Consider the following 21,125-nt stretch of genomic DNA (forward strand, 5'->3'; position numbering starts at 1 on the left):
GCTGGTAACCCTTAGGCACCACCCTAGAACAAGAGTTGCAATCTTTGTCAAAATGATATTTCGTAGTGCTAAGTACTTTGCATTTAAACTCAGAAGTTAATTATTTTAGTGTGAGGTGGCCCTAATAAGGACCATAAGATGAAAGAATCAGATTTCAGCTTCAGAAGAGAAGTTTTTCTATTCATTCTACCAGGTTGCAGAAAGTTTATAAGAATGCATGCCTCTCAATAAAGTGTTATACATTTCCATGTGGAACAATGAGATTTTTCCCGCTTTTGGTATTCTATTAACTTCCTAAACCTAATACCACCATCCTCTCTATTTTCAATAAGAGATGGATTTGAAGGGAATTATTCCCAAATATGTATGTATAGAGTTGCTGCTCAAGCAAGTGTTTTAGGACTGTTCATTTCAGTGACAAAATAAGTAGAAGTAAATAATAATAGCTAAGTTCTTACACAAGCTCTTCAGGCAACTCCTGTGGGACTTGTTCAGTGAAGGTTGCTGGATTGGCGAGGAAGCCACCACGAGAAGCAATGCCACCAATGATAAAATCTCCTGACTGATGGTACTTATGAAGTGGCTGATGTGTAAACTGAATCCTGCAGTTTGCTATGTGGACCTGACATGTCTTTTGAGTAAATAGTGCTAGTTGCAAGACAACAAAAACTGCTGTCTTCCATACAAGGGCACATCTAACTTTTATCCACATGTAATCCCTTCTACAGCACTGTCAATACATTAAAACTGGCTAACCTGAAAAGTTGTTTAATTTCACGAGAGGCTATATTTATAACATTTCCCACAAACTTTGCTTTGAGTTTTTACATTGGCCACTGAAATTGCACCATGGATTTGAGAAGCAGCAGAATTATTCTGATTATTAAGTTAAAATGCTGAGTTCCCTGTAGGATTGCTGGAGAATAGTCAGAACTGTCATCTTAAATTCCCCTTGGTTATATAATATAGGAGCCGTAGTGCAGAGAGGAATTTTGAAGTTGTAGCCAAAGGAGAGTCCAAAGTGTAAAGTGGTATATGTAGCAAGTTGGTATAAGGGCATGGCAACCTGGGTTCACAGCTTTGGTCACTGAGATCCAGCACCGAGGGCCTTCTGGTGGTTCCCTCATTGTGAGAAGTGAGGTTACAGGGAATCAGAGACCCTTCTCAGTAGTGGCGCCCCCCTGTGGAACACCCTCCCATCAGATGTCAAGGAAATAAGCAGCTATCCTATTTTTAAAAGATATCTGAAGGCAGCCCTGTTTAGGGAAGTTTTTAATATTTAATGCTGTATTGCTTTTAACACTCGATTGGGAGCCGCCAATCTCAGCCAGATGGGCGGGGTATAATAAATTATTATTATTATTATTATTATTATTAGGCATGACAGCAATTCTGAGTATAGTAGTTATTTGAGAGAGAGCTTCATTGATCTCTGGAATTCTTAACTCAGCTGTCAGGAGCTGGAGTCAGAAGTAGGTCACTAATAAAACACCCAGTGAGAGTGAGGTTAGCTCCTTATTTAAAGAAACCAAACCAACGCAGGCATAATGATCACAACAATTCATCCCAATAGGTCTTGCCCCAATGAGGCAGTTGTGAGGACCGAACATCCTTGCCTTTCCACTGCTCTCTAAGGCTCCTCTCCTAGGCCATTCCCCAGCAACCGGAGGCTCTTTCCTCTTGTCTCTCTTTCCTCCCCCCTCTTCATTCCTCTCTGTGTTTTAGAAGACCAGGGAGGAGGGGAGCTGGTCACAGCAGGAGGGCAAGACTCCCTGGCTTCCTCAACTGTCTGCCCCCACTCCAGTCTCTGCTTCTGCCTTTGATTCTGGACTGCCCTTGGCCACAGCCTCTTCCTGCTCACTAAACACTGTTACCCCTTCAGCTTCTGACACCTCCTCCTCTCAGCCTGCTCCCTCTTCTCCATCTGACTACTCATCATCATCCCACCACCAGTCTCCTGGATCTGAGTCTTCTTCCCCTTGGAACAGCTGATGCCTCCTACCACTCTTCTGCATCTAGCCAGTCCATGACATCAGCATGGTTTTTCAAATTTCAACATGCAAACCATATTTAGCTTCAAGAAAAGATATTTAGTGAGCTAAAAGGCAACCTTTAGCTTTTAATTAGAAATATATTATACTTGTAAACTGTTAGTATAAATGAGGAAGGCTAGCAAAAGAAAATATCCTGTCTCTGCTTAACAGTTTTCCCTAATCTCTGAGTTTTGTATGCTGTTTGTTCACAAGCAATAGCAAAACTTGAAAGGTTCATTATCTTTTCATTAGCAGAGAAGCCCCACCATTTACCCTTGTGCTGCGGCAGATGACACCACTCCTGTTCTGGAGAAAAAACACCCCAGAACTGTGCTCTATCAGTTTCTGCTGCTGTTCACCATGACAAGAGGCATTTGGATTTGGCATATCAAGAAACGGACACCAGAAATAACAGCAACAAACTGTTTATTGAGGTTATTAATATTACACATTTGGAAGTAATAGGATGAGTAAAAACTGATACTTCTTGAAATAAAAATTGCCCAGTCAAAAAATATAGTTCAAAAGCTTTACTAACAGAACTTACTCCAAAACAAAATTAAAACAATAAAGTTAGATGCATAACATTATGTCCTGATCCCAACTCAGACAAAAACCTCATAGAAATATGAATATCTCAAGAAATTTAAGATGTATTTACAAAAACATTGAAATTTGGTTGAATGTTAAGAAGGATGCTAGATTATAAAAAATTGGCCACCACTAAATTAGATTTTGAATTTGATGATAAGTGAGATTAAAGAAAACATAAATTTTTTGGAGAATTGCTAGATTATACTTAAATGAGTGGATATAAGATCGTAAACAAGTTGATAATTTGCTTGGAAAAACCTTTTAACGATGTAAATGGGAGCGGGAGACGTGAGGGAGTCCAAAGAAGTGATGAAACTACGTTGTGATAGAAGTAAGATTGTTTATTATTGGTGCATTTGTATTTAAAAACTCTAATAAATATTTATATATAAAAAAAAGAAATATGAATATCTCCATGCAGAGCTGAAATCAAAGCTCTGCCTCTCCAAATAGCCTGCATTTAAGCCTTAGGCTGTCTTTCTTGGAGAGACTCAAGAGATGCTGTTGACATACTCCATCTAGTGAACACTCTTCGCTCCTGACTCCAGTGCTTCTCCATTCATACTTCTGGCTACTAGGACAGTTTTGCTGATTGCTAAACCCCACAAAAAAGTAGCAACTCTCTTTTGAAGAGGAAAAAATCATGGTACCTATTTAAGATTGATTATACCTTCCCAGTTAACAGAGAGTTATATCTATTTCCGTTCAAAGCAAAACTACCATTTTACAGCATATCTGTATCAGTTTTGTAGACCTTAAGGTTTATTCTTTTTGAGGAGAAGGGGAAAAGTAAAAGAGATTGGCTTTCTTCTCTGGAGTCTTGTATATATATTTTTTAAATGTATTCATTTAAACAAAAAAAAATTATTTCAGTGACACAAGAAGAAAGAAAGAAAGAAAGAAAGAAAGAAAGAAGGAAAGAAAAACAATAGAACTGAATGTAAAGGAAATTTAAACATACAAAGAAAGTGCAAATCTGGCTTGATTCATGGAAATTTGTTGAAAATAATAATAATAATTACTGGAGTTGAGGGTAGTAAAAATGCTTTATTTATAAATATCATGGAAATGGTCCTCGAGGTCTTATGATATTCTCACTTAAAAGTAACTAAGCATTCCAAATTGCAGCCTATTTCAAAGGAAGTATTTGAACATCGTTATAATGATGAACATATATTTAATTGCCCACATTCCCCCCCCAACGTTTTTGTTTGTTTGTCCTGTATTATACCTTCATTGCTGAGTTATTTATTCTGCAGTAGCTTTGGACCAGATTTGATGATACGATACATCATTATTTAGTTCCTCTCATCATTTTCATATTCTCATGATAACCATACTGGCGCTATCAATAACAACATAATCAATTATTTATCCAAACTATATTTGGCCACCTCATACCCCTAGTAATGCTAATGAAGGAAATGGTATCAGTGCTGGTTTAGTAATTAAATTAATTTCTAGGAAAACAAACTCCCCAAAGTGGAAATATGTGACTTTATGGGGTGTTTTTTTAAACAACAACAACAACAACAACAACAACAACAACAACAACAACAACAACAATACCTGCATTTGGGGGACAGATTGGAGTTAATAGATGGTAAAAATACCAGGGTATAATATAACCTAAGGATTATCTTAAAAATAGGGGAGAAATAGATGTATCTTTGCTGAATTAATTTTCTAGCCATCTTGTTCCATATTATTTCCCATTTAATGGGGTAAATATTAGAACATAAATTTATAGGAAATCTTATATAATTGATGTGTTGATCATATATAAAAAACTGGGTTTTATTTTTGTAGATAAAAGAAGAAAGTGTGGACTGAGTAAGAATTAGTTGCTTTCATCTAGATTTGAAAGTTGCAACTGTAGTTTTTAAGGAAGGGACTTTTCTGTGCTTTTTAAGATTCTAAGTGATTTTTTTCCAGCCAATGAGAATTAGACAACAGTGAAATGTGTATAAGTCTTTATATGTATGTACAAATATTTGATGTATATACAGAGAGAAAAATGCACAAACACCCTTTTGTTTAGAAAAGGACAGTCTTTTTTTTTTAATATTTTAGTTTTTCTTTCTTATTAGCTGCTCTCTGTTGTTCAGCTGAGGCCTGAACACAATAATATAACATTTAGGGGAAAAGATGCATCCCAGCAGTCCAGCACCAGAGGCTAAGATAGAGAAGATCTCCACAGCAACCATGTATTTTCCCTTGGTGCCCAGGTAGGATGGAATAAAGGACAGCCAAACACTGCAAAACACCAACATGCTGAAACTGATGAACTTGGCTTCATTGAAACTGTCAGGTAATTTCCTGGCCAGGAAAGCAACAATGAAACTAATAATTGCCAGGAAGCCCATATAGCTCAGAACAACGTAAAACATCACCACAGACCCCTCATTGCATTCTAGTATAATTTCTTTAGCCACTGAGTAACTGTCTACATCTGGAAATGGGGGAAAGGTTGCTAGCCACACAATACAGATCCCTGCCTGAACAGAGGAGCAGGAAAGGACAATGGTGTTGGCCAATCCCTTCCCCACCCATCTCCTCATCCGGGATCCAGGTTTGGTGGCCATGAAAGCCAGAACCACAGTGATGGTTTTTGCCAATACACAAGAAACAGCCACTGAGAAGATGATGCCAAAAGCGGTTTGTCGGAGGAGACATGTCAGCTTCTGAGGTTGGCCTATAAATAGCAATGCACAAAGGAAGCAGAACAGGAGAGAAATGAGGAGAGTGTAGGTGAGGTTCCTGTTGTTTGCAATGACTATGGGAGTGTCATGGTGCTTCACAAATGTACCCAGCACCATAGCTGTGATCAGAGAAAATGAAAGCAAAAAGCAGACTAAACTGATGCCCAAAGGTTGTTCATAAGACAAGAAGCTTATATCCTTGGGAATACATGCATCTCGGTTCTTGCTTGGATAGTCTTTGTCTGAGCATTTATCACAGTCACTCATATCTGGAAAAAAGAAAGGTACAGTCCCCAGTTCATACACATTCCATCAATCACATCAACATTGAGGGATGCTCAAAAGCTGTAACATGACTTGGTAATTCAAAATATATTTTGGTTACGTTAACATTCCCAAAGTAAAATCATTTTTAGAAATACATAAATTCATTAAAAATGACTTTCAAGTATTTCCAGTTATATTATATATTAATATTATATACAGAACTTATTGAATTTTATTATTATTATTTAGCATTACAGTGGTACCTCGGGTTAAGTATTTAATTTGTTCCGGAGGTCTGTTCTTAACCTGAAACTGTTCTTAACCTGAAGACCACTTTAGCTAATGGAGCCTCCTGCTACCGCCGTGCCACCAGAGCATGATTTCTGTTCTCATCCTGAAGCAAAGTTCTTAACCCGAGGTACTATTTCTGGGTTAGCCAAGTCTGTAACCTGAAGCATATGTAACCCGAGGTACCACTGTACTTGACATATTCAGAAGATAAAACTAAAATTCTTTGATTTTCTGAAAGCAGTATATATGCTTTTTAATCAAATGTCGACTTAGCAAGCTAATTGTGGTTCGAGGACCCGACCACCGCGATGTGAAAAGAAGACACAGGGACACGTGATATAAGGTTAATGGGCTAGAAAAGGCCACAACTTTATTGATTACAGCAATGAAAAGGTATTGGCTTAGGCATTGGATCGCGAAACAAGTGGGTTTATTCACCAGGGGTTCATCACCTGTTGATGCTAATCCAACTATAGGCTCACCCCTGCTGTCACCGAGGGTCGTGCCATGGCCTCCCGCCAAGCAGGCATCGGACAGAATACACGACTGCCAGATTCCTTTAACGGAATACCCCTAAACATTGAAGGCATAGGCGATGGCCACACCTAGCACTTCGACTCACCACAGCACATTATTCCAATGCCTAACCTACCCACCAATACCACAAAAGTTGTGACGATTGCTACGAGGTAGGCGAAAAAACCAAAAAGCCTAATGCCAAATGGAAAAACTCCTACCAGGCCCCCCGTGCAACCGGGGCGACCAACCTAAGGTCCATAGCAAGGTCAATGACCTAAGCCCTAACTCAATGGGAGTGGAGGGTGGGTGACTCGCACAGGACGACGAAGAGAAATGAGGCCGGGGAGAGGCTGACGCTGCAGCATCAAGGCTGCTGGACACGCCCCCCACGGCACCTGGTTGGACGGCCACCGGGGGGGCGTGAGTGCCAGCCAGGTGAGCTGGAGGCAGGGGGCTACGCCCCCTGCTAGGGGCGGTGTTCAGGCTCCCGCCCACAACCACTCCCCTCTTTTTCAGGGAGGAGAGTCTTTATTGTTCAGTCACCAAGATAATATAGTGGAACCCTGGTTTTTGAATGTAATCTGCTCCAGGAGACCGTTCGACTTCTGAAACATTCGAAAACTATGGAGCAATGGGTGGTCTGCAAAATCCATTGAGAAAATTGAAAAATATGCAGCAGAAGCTGTTTGAATTCTGAGGCACGTTCGAAAATGGAAGCAATTACTTCCGGGTTTTTGGCATTCGCCTTGCGAAACGTTCGGTTTCCGAGACTCTCTAAAACAGAGGTTCCACTGTAGCAGATTTGAATTCCTGACACCCGAAAACTTGTTTTTACTGAAGAAATTAAGTTTCATTCACTAAGATGACATGCCGTCATGTGCTAAGCCAGGTATGATAAAAAAGGCATGCTAAATTTATCCCATGTTTGTGAAAAAGTAATGGTAGCTGGTTACATAATTAAGTTGGAGAGATCTCAAAGGAAAAGATGAGGTACTGACTAAATAGGACGCGGGTGGCGCTGTGGGTAAAAGCCTCAGCGCCTAGGGCTTGCCGATCAAAAGGTCGGTGGTTCGAATCCCCGCGGCGGGGTGCGCTCCCGCTGCTTGGTCCCAGCGCCTGCCAACCTAGCAGTTCGAAAGCACCCCCGGGTGCAAGTAGATAAATAGGGACCGCTTACCGGTGGGAAGGTAAACAGCATTCCGTGTGCTGCGCTGGCTCGCCAGATGCAGCTTTGTCACGCTGGCCACGTGACCCGGAAGTGTCACCAACCCCAGAGTCTGTCAAGACTGGCCCGTACGGGCAGGGGTACCTTTACCTTTTACTGAATATATAGGGTGCATCAAGACTAACATTATTTGGGTGTGGGACTCAATCACGTATGTGCAAATTCAGGTTCTGCCATTAAAGTGGATTTGGAGCTCTTGCACAAGAATACCCCACCTCAAAAAACACAGACTTTTTAAAACATGGAAAATGATTAGGAAGTACACTGGAAAGTTTGAGATTACAATTTTTTCCATGTATAAGGTGCCCCCATGTACAAGGCTACTCTTATTCTTTTGAACCCAAAATTAAGGAAGTCAAACCCCAAAATAGAAGTGAAAATCTGGATGATCTGTGTTTATCTTTTTGGGGGCAATCGCCTCCAGGGGAAGCGAAGGTAAGGAGGCTCCCAAGTAGGATACCGAGGAAGAGCTATGGGAAGGCAGCACTCACTCTGTGCCATCGAGCAAACTAAACTGAGGAAGGTGGTGAGTGGGCATGGGGCAGGGCGAGAAAAAAAGGAAAGAAGGGCAGGGAGAGGTAGCTGACGCAGCTCTCCGTGGTGGCGGTGACAGCTGCTCTTATTCCAGTGGTCGAGCCAGCAGGGGCTTCAGGAGGCAAGCCAGTCATTAGCATGCAGCCCGGAGGGGGAGGAGAAAGGGAGAATGGCAGCAGGAGGGACTGACTCAGCCCACCCAAGCCAAAATCCTGGACATATGCTCAAAGAGTTTAACAAATCCTCCAGGATGCCCATGTTCCATGTACAAGATGACCCCCATTTTTTTTACTATTTTTGAAAAGCAAAAACCCTCGTCTTATACACGAAAAAATATGGTACATTTGTTTGATGCAACCTTTTCTAACATTTGCACAAACTAAGCCGAATGAGTACACAATAAACAGCTGCTTCTGTTTTTTCTCAAACAAATGGCATGTAAACATTGAGCACACAAATTAGGATTAAGGTTTAATAAAGAGATTGCTTGGAAGAAACCTCAGTGGGTAACATTTGGTCCCCTTGAAAGCAAGTGGACCAGTTAGTCATAAGAAAATGTATGTGCAATGGCAGGGATGGCTGGTGCGGACGCATTTGAACGGCAAGCCACGCCCCTGCCGAGCTTCCCTATTGGGTGCCTAACTGGGGAGGGGCGTGGCACGCCAGCCCTGGAGTTGAAGCAGGGGGCGGAGCGCCCCCTGCATAACGTGGGAATCGTCTCCCGCTCACAACCTCTCCCCTCTGGGAGGAGGAGAGGCTTTGTCCCATTCTTTTAAAGGGAAACTCAATGGAAGTACTGTATCTGGATCCAAATTTCTCTGTATTTCTCTTACCTTCCTGGTTTGAAATCTTTCCCTCTGGGCATGGGATGCAATCATAGCAGCAAAATGGTTCTCCTTCCTTCACTTTCTTCCTTGATCCTGCGTGACAACTCTCAGTACAAACAGAAAGAGGCCGAACCTAATCATTAAATGGAGAAACATGATATTCATGAGAATAATGCATTTGGAATCAGTCAGGTTCTGGAGACCTTCCTTATGTTGCTAAAGTGTCACAGCAATTCACTAAGTCGTGGATCAGCTCTGCAGAGAGTAATTCATCATCGTCTGTATTAAAACAATGAATACAAAGGAGATATTATACATATTTTACCAGATTGCATGATATTACCCCCCTTTGGGATGGAAAGTGTGCACAATTTGATCCTGGACAAATATATGAATTTACATCCACTAAAAAAAAGAGAGAATTTTGTAAGTTTTCTGATTCTCCAGTGAACATTATCTTAGACATCAAAGCATAGAACAATTGCTCATTGAAAAATGAATCTCTTTTGAATTAGCTAACAATGAGACTCCACCTGATTAAACCATCCATGCCATGTTATGGCATCTTCATGAAGGGTGAAGGCTTGGTCTGGAGGAGCCTCAGGATCCAACCTCCCAACTTTTATCCTATGAAAGGACTGGTTGGAGGAAATAACCCAGTTGATAACATCCAAGGTAGATATTACCTCCCCATTCTGATTGAAGGACACTGTGTTTCCAGCACTGTTGTTAAATGAGACACCTCTCAGAAAATGATGGAGCTAGATTGAAAAGAGAGAAGGCAAGCATTTAGAAGAGGGTGGATCTGAATGTTTCAAAGAGAGATCTAGTGCAAAGAGTGTAGCCCCGCTGCCTGCAACATACATGTAGCCTATTTTAGGCTCACACGTGGTCTGCAGTGTTCTCTATACTCCACTCCCCATTAGCACTGCTAAGGTGTAGTCTAAAGTGTGTATGGGGGTGGGTGGGGGAGGGAATCCTATTTGTTTGACAGGCTTCAGATGGAGGTAAAGGTAAAGGGACCCCTGACCGTTATGTCCAGTCGCGGATGACCTTGGGGTTGCAGCGCTCATCTCGCTTTACTGGCCGAGGGAGCCAGTGTACAGCTTCCAGGTCATGTGGCCATCATGACTAAGCTGCTTCTGGTGAACCAGAGCAGTGCACAGAAACACTGTTTACCTTCCCGCCGGAGCGATACCTATTCATCTACTTGCATTTGACATGCTTTCAAACAGCTAGGTGGGCAGGAACAGGGACCGAGCAATGAGAGCTCACACCGTCTTGGAGAGAGAAGTGTTAATTCCTCCCAACATCATATTTTAGTGAATGAGATCATAACTGACAATTGGGGGTAATAGTGAGAGAGAGAAAAGGAATGAATGGGTGTGTGAATAGGTACATAAAGTAGTAAATAAATGTCTTTCTGTGCATCTGTACATGGACAATGTATGCATGTAGAGTTCAATGCTGAAAGTGTACTGGCCATCATGCATACTTGGACAGCATCATATTTTAGTGAAAGAGATCATAATTGAGAATTGAGGGTAATAGTGAGAATGAGAAAAGAAATGGATGTGCGTCTGTGCTTGGACAATGTATGCATGTAGAGTACAATGTGGAATGTGTACTGTCCCATCATGCACACTTGGACAGTTATGAAGTACAAGACTGAAGGAAGATACAATCACCCATTATGACCCAGATATTGCAAACAGGGATGCTACAAAAATTAGCAGAGTTGCCAGCATACACATTGTTCATAAACAACAAGGAGTATTGTGCAAAATTTGAAAGGCTCTCAAATCACATTTCTTTGTTTTCTATACTGTAACAGAATTATGTAATTATATCTGTGGAAAGTATTATTAAAATTTAGTTTTCCTTTCTAGCTGCCAGGGAGGGCAGGGAGGAGAACAAAATGGTTAGTGGTTAGGGAAATCAAAACCTAGTATATATTCCATGCAATGTATGGACTTCTTGCCCCTTACCTGCCAAAACTGCTGCTTCTGAAGCTTCTGTCTCCCTCTGCTCACCATTTGTGAGTGTTTGGGTATTGCTAAGGACATGGTATGTAAAGCATAGGCCATGGCATAGACAGCATTGTAGATGCTGTAGCTTTGACCTTGCAATATCACTTCAAAGAGAGATGCAGGAAGGTTCTCTAAATTCTCCATTCCTGTGCAGATATCCCCCACCACTTCGTCCAGAACGCGATGTGGAAATACACAGCCAAATGCATGTTGCCAGAAATCCCAGATGAAATCATCACCTTCTGCATTCAAAGGGTTTCTGTCCTTAATGTATTGATGAAATCCTGGTAGATCATGGGAGTGAATTCTGAAGGATATACCACCATTGAATATTTCTGCATCCCAATCCCGCTGAAAGGCCAATGAATTGAACTCCACTTGGGCTGTCGATATCCATACTTTACCTTTTACGTTCGTTTTCGTGCTCCCAAGCATTGAGAGATATGGAAGCCATCTCAAAAATATAGTGGTCGAAGCTTCTCCATAGGCCACCACAACATTGGCTTTGCTACTCATCACTCTATCATGTATTTTAGCCCCTTGTTGCATCAGAGCGAATCCTTCAGTGAGAAAACTAAATTTGGGGATTGTTTCTAGAAAGGCAAAACAAATACCTCTGTTTGAAAAGAGTGGGAGCACATTTTGTACAAATCTTTCTCCATTGTCATTGTCAACCACAGCGACCCCAATCCACGTCCACTTGAAATGCAGAAGCAAAGAAAGAATCCCTGCAAACTGGTGGCTTTCTGGGGGGGCCATCTGGTAGAAGGGTAGTCCTGGGATTTTAGTATTCATCACTGGAGTGGGGCCATATATGAGCTAAATAGATATTTGTTGGGAAAATGGAGAAAGAGAGAAAAAACACCCTCCATTTATATAGCTGTGTTATGCATGGTGAAATGCAGTTGACATGTGCATTTGAACATCCATATAAATAGCGCATCCTTTACAACAACAAACATTTTTTCCCTCAACTGTGCTACTTGAGTGACTAATGATAGGAGAGCAAAGGGCTAAAGGCACGATCTTCATTCACACAAGGATCTCAGTCTGCATCAGCAACCACCCAGTTTTTGTTAAAGCTTTTCACAGTATTGTCAATTGTCTGACGGGCAGAGTGTCTAATTCCTCCTCTGACAAAGCCAACCTAATTAGTCTTTGAACTTTATAGTGTTTTCAGTTAAAGCCAGGCTCTGCTTTATAAAGCAGGTCCCCAGCCTATACATACAGATTGTTCATGTTTGGCATGAATGGGCCACGAAGAAGTTTTCAAATGGGGGGAAAGGAGACAGAAGAGGTTTAGCACAGGAAGAGAACACTGAAAAGACAGATCCTTAATCAGATTTGACAGAATTTGTTATGGAGCTATTTGCTCAACAGAGGAAGGATTTTGAATAAAAGATGTTGGAATTTGAAAAAATGAGTGTTAAAATACAAGAAAGTACAACCCAGCTGTCATGACAGAGAGAGAGGATGGATGTAACATTTAAGGAGCTTGAACAGGTGGCACAATTGAAACAACAACAAAACACATGTAAGGAAATTCTGGGTGGGGCTGTGGGTAGATTGGACTCGCTAGAAAATTCTATTCTTATGACACAATTGAGGCAGGATGAAAATACAGTGAGAATACACAATTTACTAGAGCAACAACAAGATCAGAGATTAGAGAAGTATATAGTAAAAATACTAGTGGAATGGCTAGGAGAAAGAAAAGAATTGCTGGCGGAGGCTATTCAGAATTGTTTCGGGGTCAGAAATAGGAGAGACAGAGGGAGATGGCTGCCTGGAGATTATTTTGTTACTTTTGTAACCAAAAGAATCAAAGAAACAATTCTCCAGAAGGGATTTGAAATGGGACTAAAGGTTGGGGATAACAGGGTCAAGATTTTTTAGGGAAATCCCTTTTAAATTAAGAATTAGAAGACAGAAATATAAATTTTTGACAGAGGCCCCCCTAAAAAATGCAGACATACTATGTAGAGGGGAGTTTCTGGAAGGACTCTCATTTATATATAAAGGCAAATGATACAGACTCACAACAGAAATACAGGCACATGAATTTTTTGAAAAACAAGGCAGAGACTTAGAAAGACAAGAAGCAGGTAGGCATGGGAGAACCCCACTGGAACAGCAAAGGCTGGCAATGCAATTGCTGGCACAAAAAGAAGAGAAAGGTGCAGTAGGGGGTAGTCCTACCTCAAGAAAACTAGACAATGGCAAACATTAAAATAGTGAGCTGGAATGTGAATGGGCTGAATAATAAAACCAAGAGAAATAGGGTACAACATTTAATTATTAAATAAAATTTAGATATAATTTGTTTACAAGAGACACAAATAGCAAAAAGACACCAAAGAATCCTAACAAATAAAAAAATAGAGATAGATTTTATTACTGCTGACAATACCCCCCCAAAAGGTGTAGTTTTTTACATCAAACCTGCGCTGGAGCCCAAACTGATTAAAAAAGATGAAAAAGGGAGAATCTTAATAGTTCAAATAAAACTTCAGGGAGAGAATATATATTTGGTAGGAGTATATGCCCCTAATGACAACAAATCAGATTTTTACAAAAAAAATAGAAACAGACCTGATGGGGTTTGCAGATCAAAAAATCATTATAATGGGAGATTTGAATGGCGTACCATCATTAGAGATGGACAGAACTATTAGAAAAAAAGAGACAAAGGAAGGGAAACTTCCAAAAACTTTCTTTGATATGGCCCAAACTTTGAACCTGGTAGACATTTGGAGAGTTAGGCATTTAATGGAGAAGCAGTTCACGTACTATTCTCATGTCCATGAGAGAAGTGTGAGAACTGATGGTTTGGATTACTAAAGAGTTAGAATTAAAAGTTAGGAAAGTTGAGATTGATCCAAGGACTTTGTCGGACCATAACCCAGTGTTTATGGAAATGCAAAAAGAAGAATGGTGAGCTTTTAGATGGAGACTTAATGATGATTTATTGGATAATCAATAATTAGTAGACAATATATAAAAAATAGAAGAATATTTTAAATTGAACTTAAACAAGGAAACAAAAATTCAAACTGTATGGGATGCTTGTAAAGCAATCATGAGAGGTCTTTTTATACAATAAAATGCTGGGGAGGAAAGAGCCAAGGAAGCAAGGAAAAAAAGAAATATTGGCTGCTTTATCAAAGAGAGAAAATGAATTAGGAAAAAACCCAAATAAACAATCAATAAAACAGGCAATGAAATTACTACAATCACAGTATTCAATGATAATCAATGAAGAAATAGCATGGAAAGTTTAAAAAAATGAAAGAAAAATTCTTTGAGCATACAAACAAACCTGGAAAATTGTTAGCATGGCAATTAAGGAGAAATCAACAGGTGAATCATATAGGTAAAATTAACTCCAATGGGGAAGTTTAAACAAAACAAAAGAAATGAGGGAAGTCTTTTAAAAATATTTTCAGAATTTATACAAAAGAGGAAATGAAAAGGCAATCAACATACAGGAATAAAAAGAGTCATCTGCCAAAGATAAAACAAGAAGAGAGAGTATTCTTAAATACATAAGTAACAGATCAAGAAATCTCTGATGCAATAAGTCAAATGAAGGTGGGCAGATCACCAGGACCAGATAGATTATCAGCAAAGTACTATAAAATTTTTAAAGAACAGCTTGTAAATCCAATGAAAGATATAATGAGTGAAGTACTAACAGAAGGGGAAATTCCAGAAAAATGGAAGGAAGCTTATATTACTTTGATTCCAAAACAAGATACAGATTTGACCTTGGTCAAAAACTCTAGACCTGTCTCATTATTGAACAATGATTATAAGATATTTGCTAATATTTTAGCTATTAGATTGAAAAAGGTCTTAAATGTTTATTACAGATAGGTGTATCTGAAGAAGTGTGCATGCACACGGAAGCTCATACCTAGAACAACTTAGTTGGTCTTTAAGGTGCTACTGGAAGGAATTTTTTTATTTTGTTTTAAATGTTTATATACATCCAGACGAAGTGGGATTCCTTCCAGATAGGCAGATGAAAGATAATATGAGAAATATCTTAAAGGTAATAGAGTATTTAGAAGTAAGAAATGAGGGGGGAAAGCAATGATATTTATAGATGTGGAAAAAGCATTTGATAATATATCTTGGGATTTTATAAAGAAAGTGATGGAAGAAATGGAACATGGAGAAAAATATATAAAAGGGATACAAGCTGTATATACAGAACAGAGTGCAAAATTAATTATTAACCAGGTGATAACGAACCAATTGAAAATAGAAAAAGGAACGAGACAAGCATGTCTGTTATCATCTTTATTATTCATTCTGGTTCATGAGGTTTTGAACGGAAACAAGAGCAGACAAGCAGATTGTGGGAATAAAAACAGGGGGAAATGAATTTACGTTGAAAGCATTTGCAGACGACTTGGTAATCACAGTTGAGGAACCAAAACTATGTCTCCTTAAGGCTTTAGAAAAAAATACAAGAGTTTGGGTGAGTGGCAGAATTTAAATTAAATAAAGGAAAGACAAAAATACTAACAAAAAATATGACAGAACTGGAGAAAAGGGAATCGCAGGAGATTACAAGAATAGAAATTCACAAAAAAGTCAAATATTTAGGAATTTGGCTTACTAATAAAAACTTAAATTTGTATAAAGACAACTATGAGAAAGTTTGGCAAGAGATTAAGAAAGATTTGGAAGTTTGGAGTAGAATGAATCTCTCCTTGATGGGAAGGATAGCAGCAATAAAGATGAATGCACTACCAAATATGTTATTTTTATTCCAGTCAATACATCGGTAATAACCAATCTTGTCTGCTTCAGAAACTGGCAAAAAGATATTTCTAAGTTTGTATGGAATAGGAAAAAGCCTAGAATAAAATATATAATACTTAAAGATACAAAAGATAGAGGAGGCTTCTCCCTTCCAGACTTGAAATTATACTACAAAGTGGCTTGCATCACATGGATTCGGGATTGAATTAAATTAGAGAGATGAAATACTGGACTTGGAAGAACATGATAATAGATGTGGTTGGCATTCATATTTATGGTACGGGAAAGATAAAAAACATAAAGGATTTCATAATCATATAATAAGAAAAATGCTTATAAAAGTTTGGAATAAATATAAAGACTTTCCAGAACCATGGTGGCTCTCGCTGGTGGAAGTATTAGCATTAAAACCACTTAGTAAAGGAGGAAATTGGTCTACATACAGATAATTATTAATAGAGGCAGAAAGAGGGTTAAGGCTGAAAGGATATGAGGAGTTGAAGATCTTTTTACAAAGCTGGTTACATCATAGACAATTAAATGAACAGTTTAAGATAGAAAATAAGAAAGGTTTTACTTATACAGTTTAAAACTTTCAAAAAGAGATAGTCGAGAGCGACACAAAAGTACTTTAAAAAAGTACAATCTCCTACTTTATGGGGAAATGTTAAATGAAATGGTAAAGTCAGCACAAATAAAGTGGGCTCAGGATTTAGGTCTTAATATACAATTTGAAGATTGGGAAAAGATGTGGAAGGTGAACCTAATATTTACAGGTACAGTAGTATCTTATTGAAAGAGAATTATATGAAAATTATGTATGGATGGTATATAACACTAGAAAAAGTGGTCAAAATGTATAAAAAGGGATCAAAAACTTGTTGGAAACATAAAGAAAAAGATGGTACACTCTATCCTATGTGGTGGGAATGCAAAAAGATTAGAAAATATTGGGAAATGATATATAATGAATTGAAAAAAATGTTTAAAAAGACATTTGTTAAGAAACCAGAAGCATTCCTCCTAGGAATTTTAGACCAAGCTGTAAAAAAAGAAAATTGGAAATTATTTATGTATGCAACAACAGCGGAAAGAATTATATTGGCACAAACTTGGAAAACAGAAGAAATACCAACGAACAATGGCAAGGAAAACTTATGAAATATGCAGAACTGGCAAAACTAACAGAAAAATTACATGAAAAGGACAACAAAAACTTTAAAAGAGAATGGGAACCATTTACAACATATATGAAGAGGCAACATAAAGAAATGGACTCATTGGCAGGGTTTGAGTAAACAATCACAACTGTATACTACAAAAAATGAGACTATATGTATTGGGGAAATTTTGGGGAATACACAGGATGAATATGGAAATAAAACTAAATGGGAGTATGAGGGAAGTCCAGGGGAGGAGGGTGGAAATATGAAAAATTGTTAAAGATATACTGTTAGAAGTATACATGGAAAAATCATTTAAAAATATTTTTTAAAAAAGAAGTTTTCACATGGTGCCCTATTAATTATTGAAGAATTCTTTCCATCAACAATATAGAAAGTAAAAAGAATCAACAACTTGGAGCATTGGAAACATTAACGGTGATGTCCATGTGGAAAATATATTGCTCAATTTATTTCTAATCTATGTAAACCATGTTCCAGTTATAGGTTCATTAACTTTTTCATTTGTTAATGAACTGCTTTCAGTCTGCATAAAACATGCAAAGGAAAGAAAGAAAAATAATAATTGTTCTGATTTTTTCCAATGCACCCATTCCTGTTTCCAAACAGCATAACACAAGCTAGAAAAAACAAAAAATATGAAAGCACTATTAAATTTTCATACTCCTCTCAGAAGCAGGCATAGGCGTCCTACCTGTGGAATCTTATAAATATCCAAGATAGTTGCGACATGAAGGGAAGTCTGGGAATCGAGACCCCCAATGACAGCTGTCAGATTATTCTGTGTATCACATATATAGTTGGGGAGAAATTTCTCCAGTGTAGATGAAAGTAGCATTGTGGCATAATATGTCTTAATTGCATTGACATAACTGTCATAGATGTGGAAGCCCAAGGTGAGATTTGGTAAGATGTGAGGGTTTTCATTGATCTCCTTGACTGCAAACGCCAAGGCCAGGATGTGCTGGTAAGCCTTAGGCACCACGCTGGAACAACAATTGCATTTTTGATCAGAAAATATTCCACAGTTTCATTCATTCATATATATGGATATATATATCCATCCATCTGACTGGGACTCCCCAGTCACTCTGGGCAGCTTCCAACAAGATATTAAAAACACAATAAAACACCTAACATTAAAAACTCCCCCAATGAAATTCATATCTCATTCTTCCTCCCAAATGAGTCCAGAGGACTTATCAGAAATATATACTTTGATACAGAGAATTTTGAAGATTGATTTTCAATTGAAACTAGAACTTTTCCTGCTGGAACTTAAGGATATACAGTTAGAAAAGGACTATTGAATTTTATTACAATATATGATTATCATTGCTAGACTTTTATATGTAGAAAGATTGAAGGACCCATCATTACCAACAATGGAAGAATGCCTGGTAAAACTAACATTTTTCATCAGAGAAAAGTCATTGTTAATATTTGTCAAAGACTGGAAACCCGTCATGGACTTTTTGCATGAAAAAGAAAAAGAAATAATGATATTACTAAATTACGCCAACTTCAGAACACACCATATGCTATACTTTCCCAGTGAGATTCCTTTTTAAAGAAATTTTGTCAAAATGAACAGAATAAAAGAGCTATTTTATTCAAACAACGATACATTTAACCAAGCACATTATTTTACTACAGTACAGCGCTTACCACCAAGCACCTTGAAAAGATCTTTTAGAAGGAAGAGTTCATTGATCTCCCTGAGTTTATTGAGGTTTTCTCCCTTGTATGTGGATATAAAACTGCAAGACTACAATCCCATGAACTGTTACGAGGGAATAAGCTGCTCTCTCCAGAAAATCCGCTATAGTGCATTTTCTTTCCCTTCTGCATTTTGCTTAATGGCCATGATGCTTTGAATTTTATTATAGTAATCTTGTTTAGATATTATGTGTTCTGAGGCAGTCCTTAGCTTAAGTTGGCTTCAAGAAAAAACGTACACAATGCCAACTTCAGAATACCATATGCTGTACTTTCTCAGTGAGATTCCTTTTAAAAAAGTTTGTCAAAATGAACAGAATAAAGGAGCTATTTCATACCTTTAATCTAGTCATACTATTTCAACTATACATTTAATCCCGTACATTCTTACTACACTTACTACACTACAGTATTCATCACCAGGCATGTTGAAATGACCTTTAACTGAAACAGAGATGTAGAAGGAAGATAAAAGAAGAAGGATAGCTGTGTGAAAGTAGGATGGTACCAATCATAAGTCACAAGAGTTGTACTTCATAGCTTAAGCAACATAAATATCAGGCAGCATAACTGTCTTCTGGGTCCACAGTACAGTGGTACCTTGGGTTACATACGCTTCAGGTTACAGAATCCGCTAACCCATAAATAGTACTTCGGGTTAAGAAATTTGCTTCAGGATGAGAACAGAAATTGTGCTCCAGCGGTGCGGCGGCAGCAGAAGGCCCCATTAGCTAAAGTGGTGCTTCAGGTTAAGAACAGTTTCAGGTTAAGAAAGGACCTCCAGAACAAATTAAGTACTTAACCCGAGGTACCACTGTACTAGATTATTACTGGTTTACGAGAGCAAATTTCCTGACTTGATATAAGTAAGGGAGCTACATATGTTTGTTTGGAAGCTTCATTTTCGAGGAGGAAAGTTCAATATGGTACAGTGATTAGGGCATTGGTCTGGCAAGAGAAGGGCCAGTTTCAAATCCTTGCTCAACCTTCAAACCATGTGATGACCAGTCTTTCATAGGCCATATTAAAACCATACATTTATAGTATGATAGCATTTAAAGAGTCTTGGCTTCCAGAAAGAATCCTGGAAGCTGCTGTTTGTTAAGGGTAGCGAGAGAAATTTCATAGTAAATCTTTCTTTTCAAAGAACTTTGAAAATTGTAGCTGTTAGGGAAACTGCTCTCAGGAGTGTCTATGAAAACTGCTGAAACACAAAATGAGAGTTGACAGAATGGAAATTGAAAGGGGAACACAAGATGAGTAAAAAACAAAGAGGAACAAAGGATAACAGAGCAAAAAGTGAGAGGAAAGAATCAAAAGGAAGAGGACAAAGATGGTGTAGTAAAATAAACAAATGCATTTTAAAAACAACAAAGCATCTTGCATTTCTTGTGCAGATTCCCTTGGTTATTTTAACTGCTACTGCAGCCTGCATGAAGATTAACACAATCCTTGCTCATGTCTACTCAGAGATATCCCTTTTAACTCAATGGAACTACAAAACGGAAATAAAAACAGACACAATACACATTCTTACGCAAGCTCTTCTGACAATGCAGGTGGGGGTTCTTCAGTAAAACTTGCTGAACTGAAAATAAAGGCACCGTGAGAAGCTATGTCACCAATGATGAAATCTCCTGGCTGATGATACTTGTGAAGTGGGTGGTGTAGATACTGAACCCTGCATTTAACGGTGTGGGCCTCCTGTGCCATGTGAGGAAACAGAGCCAGCAGCAAGACCACTAAAACTACCATCCTCTATGGAATGGTAAATCTTCAATCTAAACACAGATTCCTCCGTTGTTTGCTGTAGTAAAATAATGAGAGTCTCCGGGATCAGAACTTCTTGCCTTAATGGCAGTTCACTCTGTACACAGCCCTGAGCTTCAGGGTCAATCGTGCAAAGAATCAGAGATCACAACAGATGGTTGTTCTTGGTCCCCAGCCCCTCTGTCTCTAAATGGTGGCAGACATATTTGTAATATTCTTCAATGTCTTTGCTATTTGTTTTGTTCATGGCAACTGAAATTCCACAGTGGGCTAGATGAGCACCAAAATTGGTTCTTTTCAGAATTAATGAATCAGGAAATCGCCTGTTCAGATGTGGGGATTTCCTCTGGGAATTGCTGAAGAAAACATGTTTGTCACATTGGAATGGAAATATATCTGTTTTGCACAGTTAGATGGCAAGAGACTATTGTGATTGGAATGACCTACAACATGAATCAAATTGGATGTTTTCCATGATCTTAGCCAAAAGGCTGTGAAGGAAATACTGCATAAATCATTGACTGTAATAAGAAGACTGAGTGACTGACACTGGAGATAATTGTGTACCACCAGTAAAGGAAATACTGCATAAATCATTGACTGTAATAAGAAGATTGAGAGACTGACACTGGAGATAATTGTGTACCACCATTAGAG

At 38.7% G+C, this 21,125-nt stretch overlaps 1 protein-coding gene across 1 annotated transcript; it reads right to left on the bottom strand.

Annotated features, from left to right (window-relative positions):
- Positions 1-4,696: 4,696 nt before the first annotated feature.
- LOC309327701 (vomeronasal type-2 receptor 26-like) lies at positions 4,697-11,817 on the bottom strand (the record flags this gene model as incomplete). The annotated part of the gene is made up of 4 exons (XM_081837097.1): positions 4,697-5,598; positions 8,999-9,125; positions 9,526-9,753; positions 10,981-11,817. The coding sequence occupies 4 exons, from the start codon at positions 11,815-11,817 to the stop codon at positions 4,697-4,699; spliced, it is 2,094 nt and encodes a 697-aa protein (XP_081693223.1).
- Positions 11,818-21,125: the final 9,308 nt, after the last annotated feature.

The sequence above is a fragment of the Podarcis erhardii genome (assembly GCF_964252035.2).
Source record: "Podarcis erhardii genome assembly, chromosome: 13".
Lineage (NCBI taxonomy): Eukaryota > Metazoa > Chordata > Lepidosauria > Squamata > Lacertidae > Podarcis > Podarcis erhardii.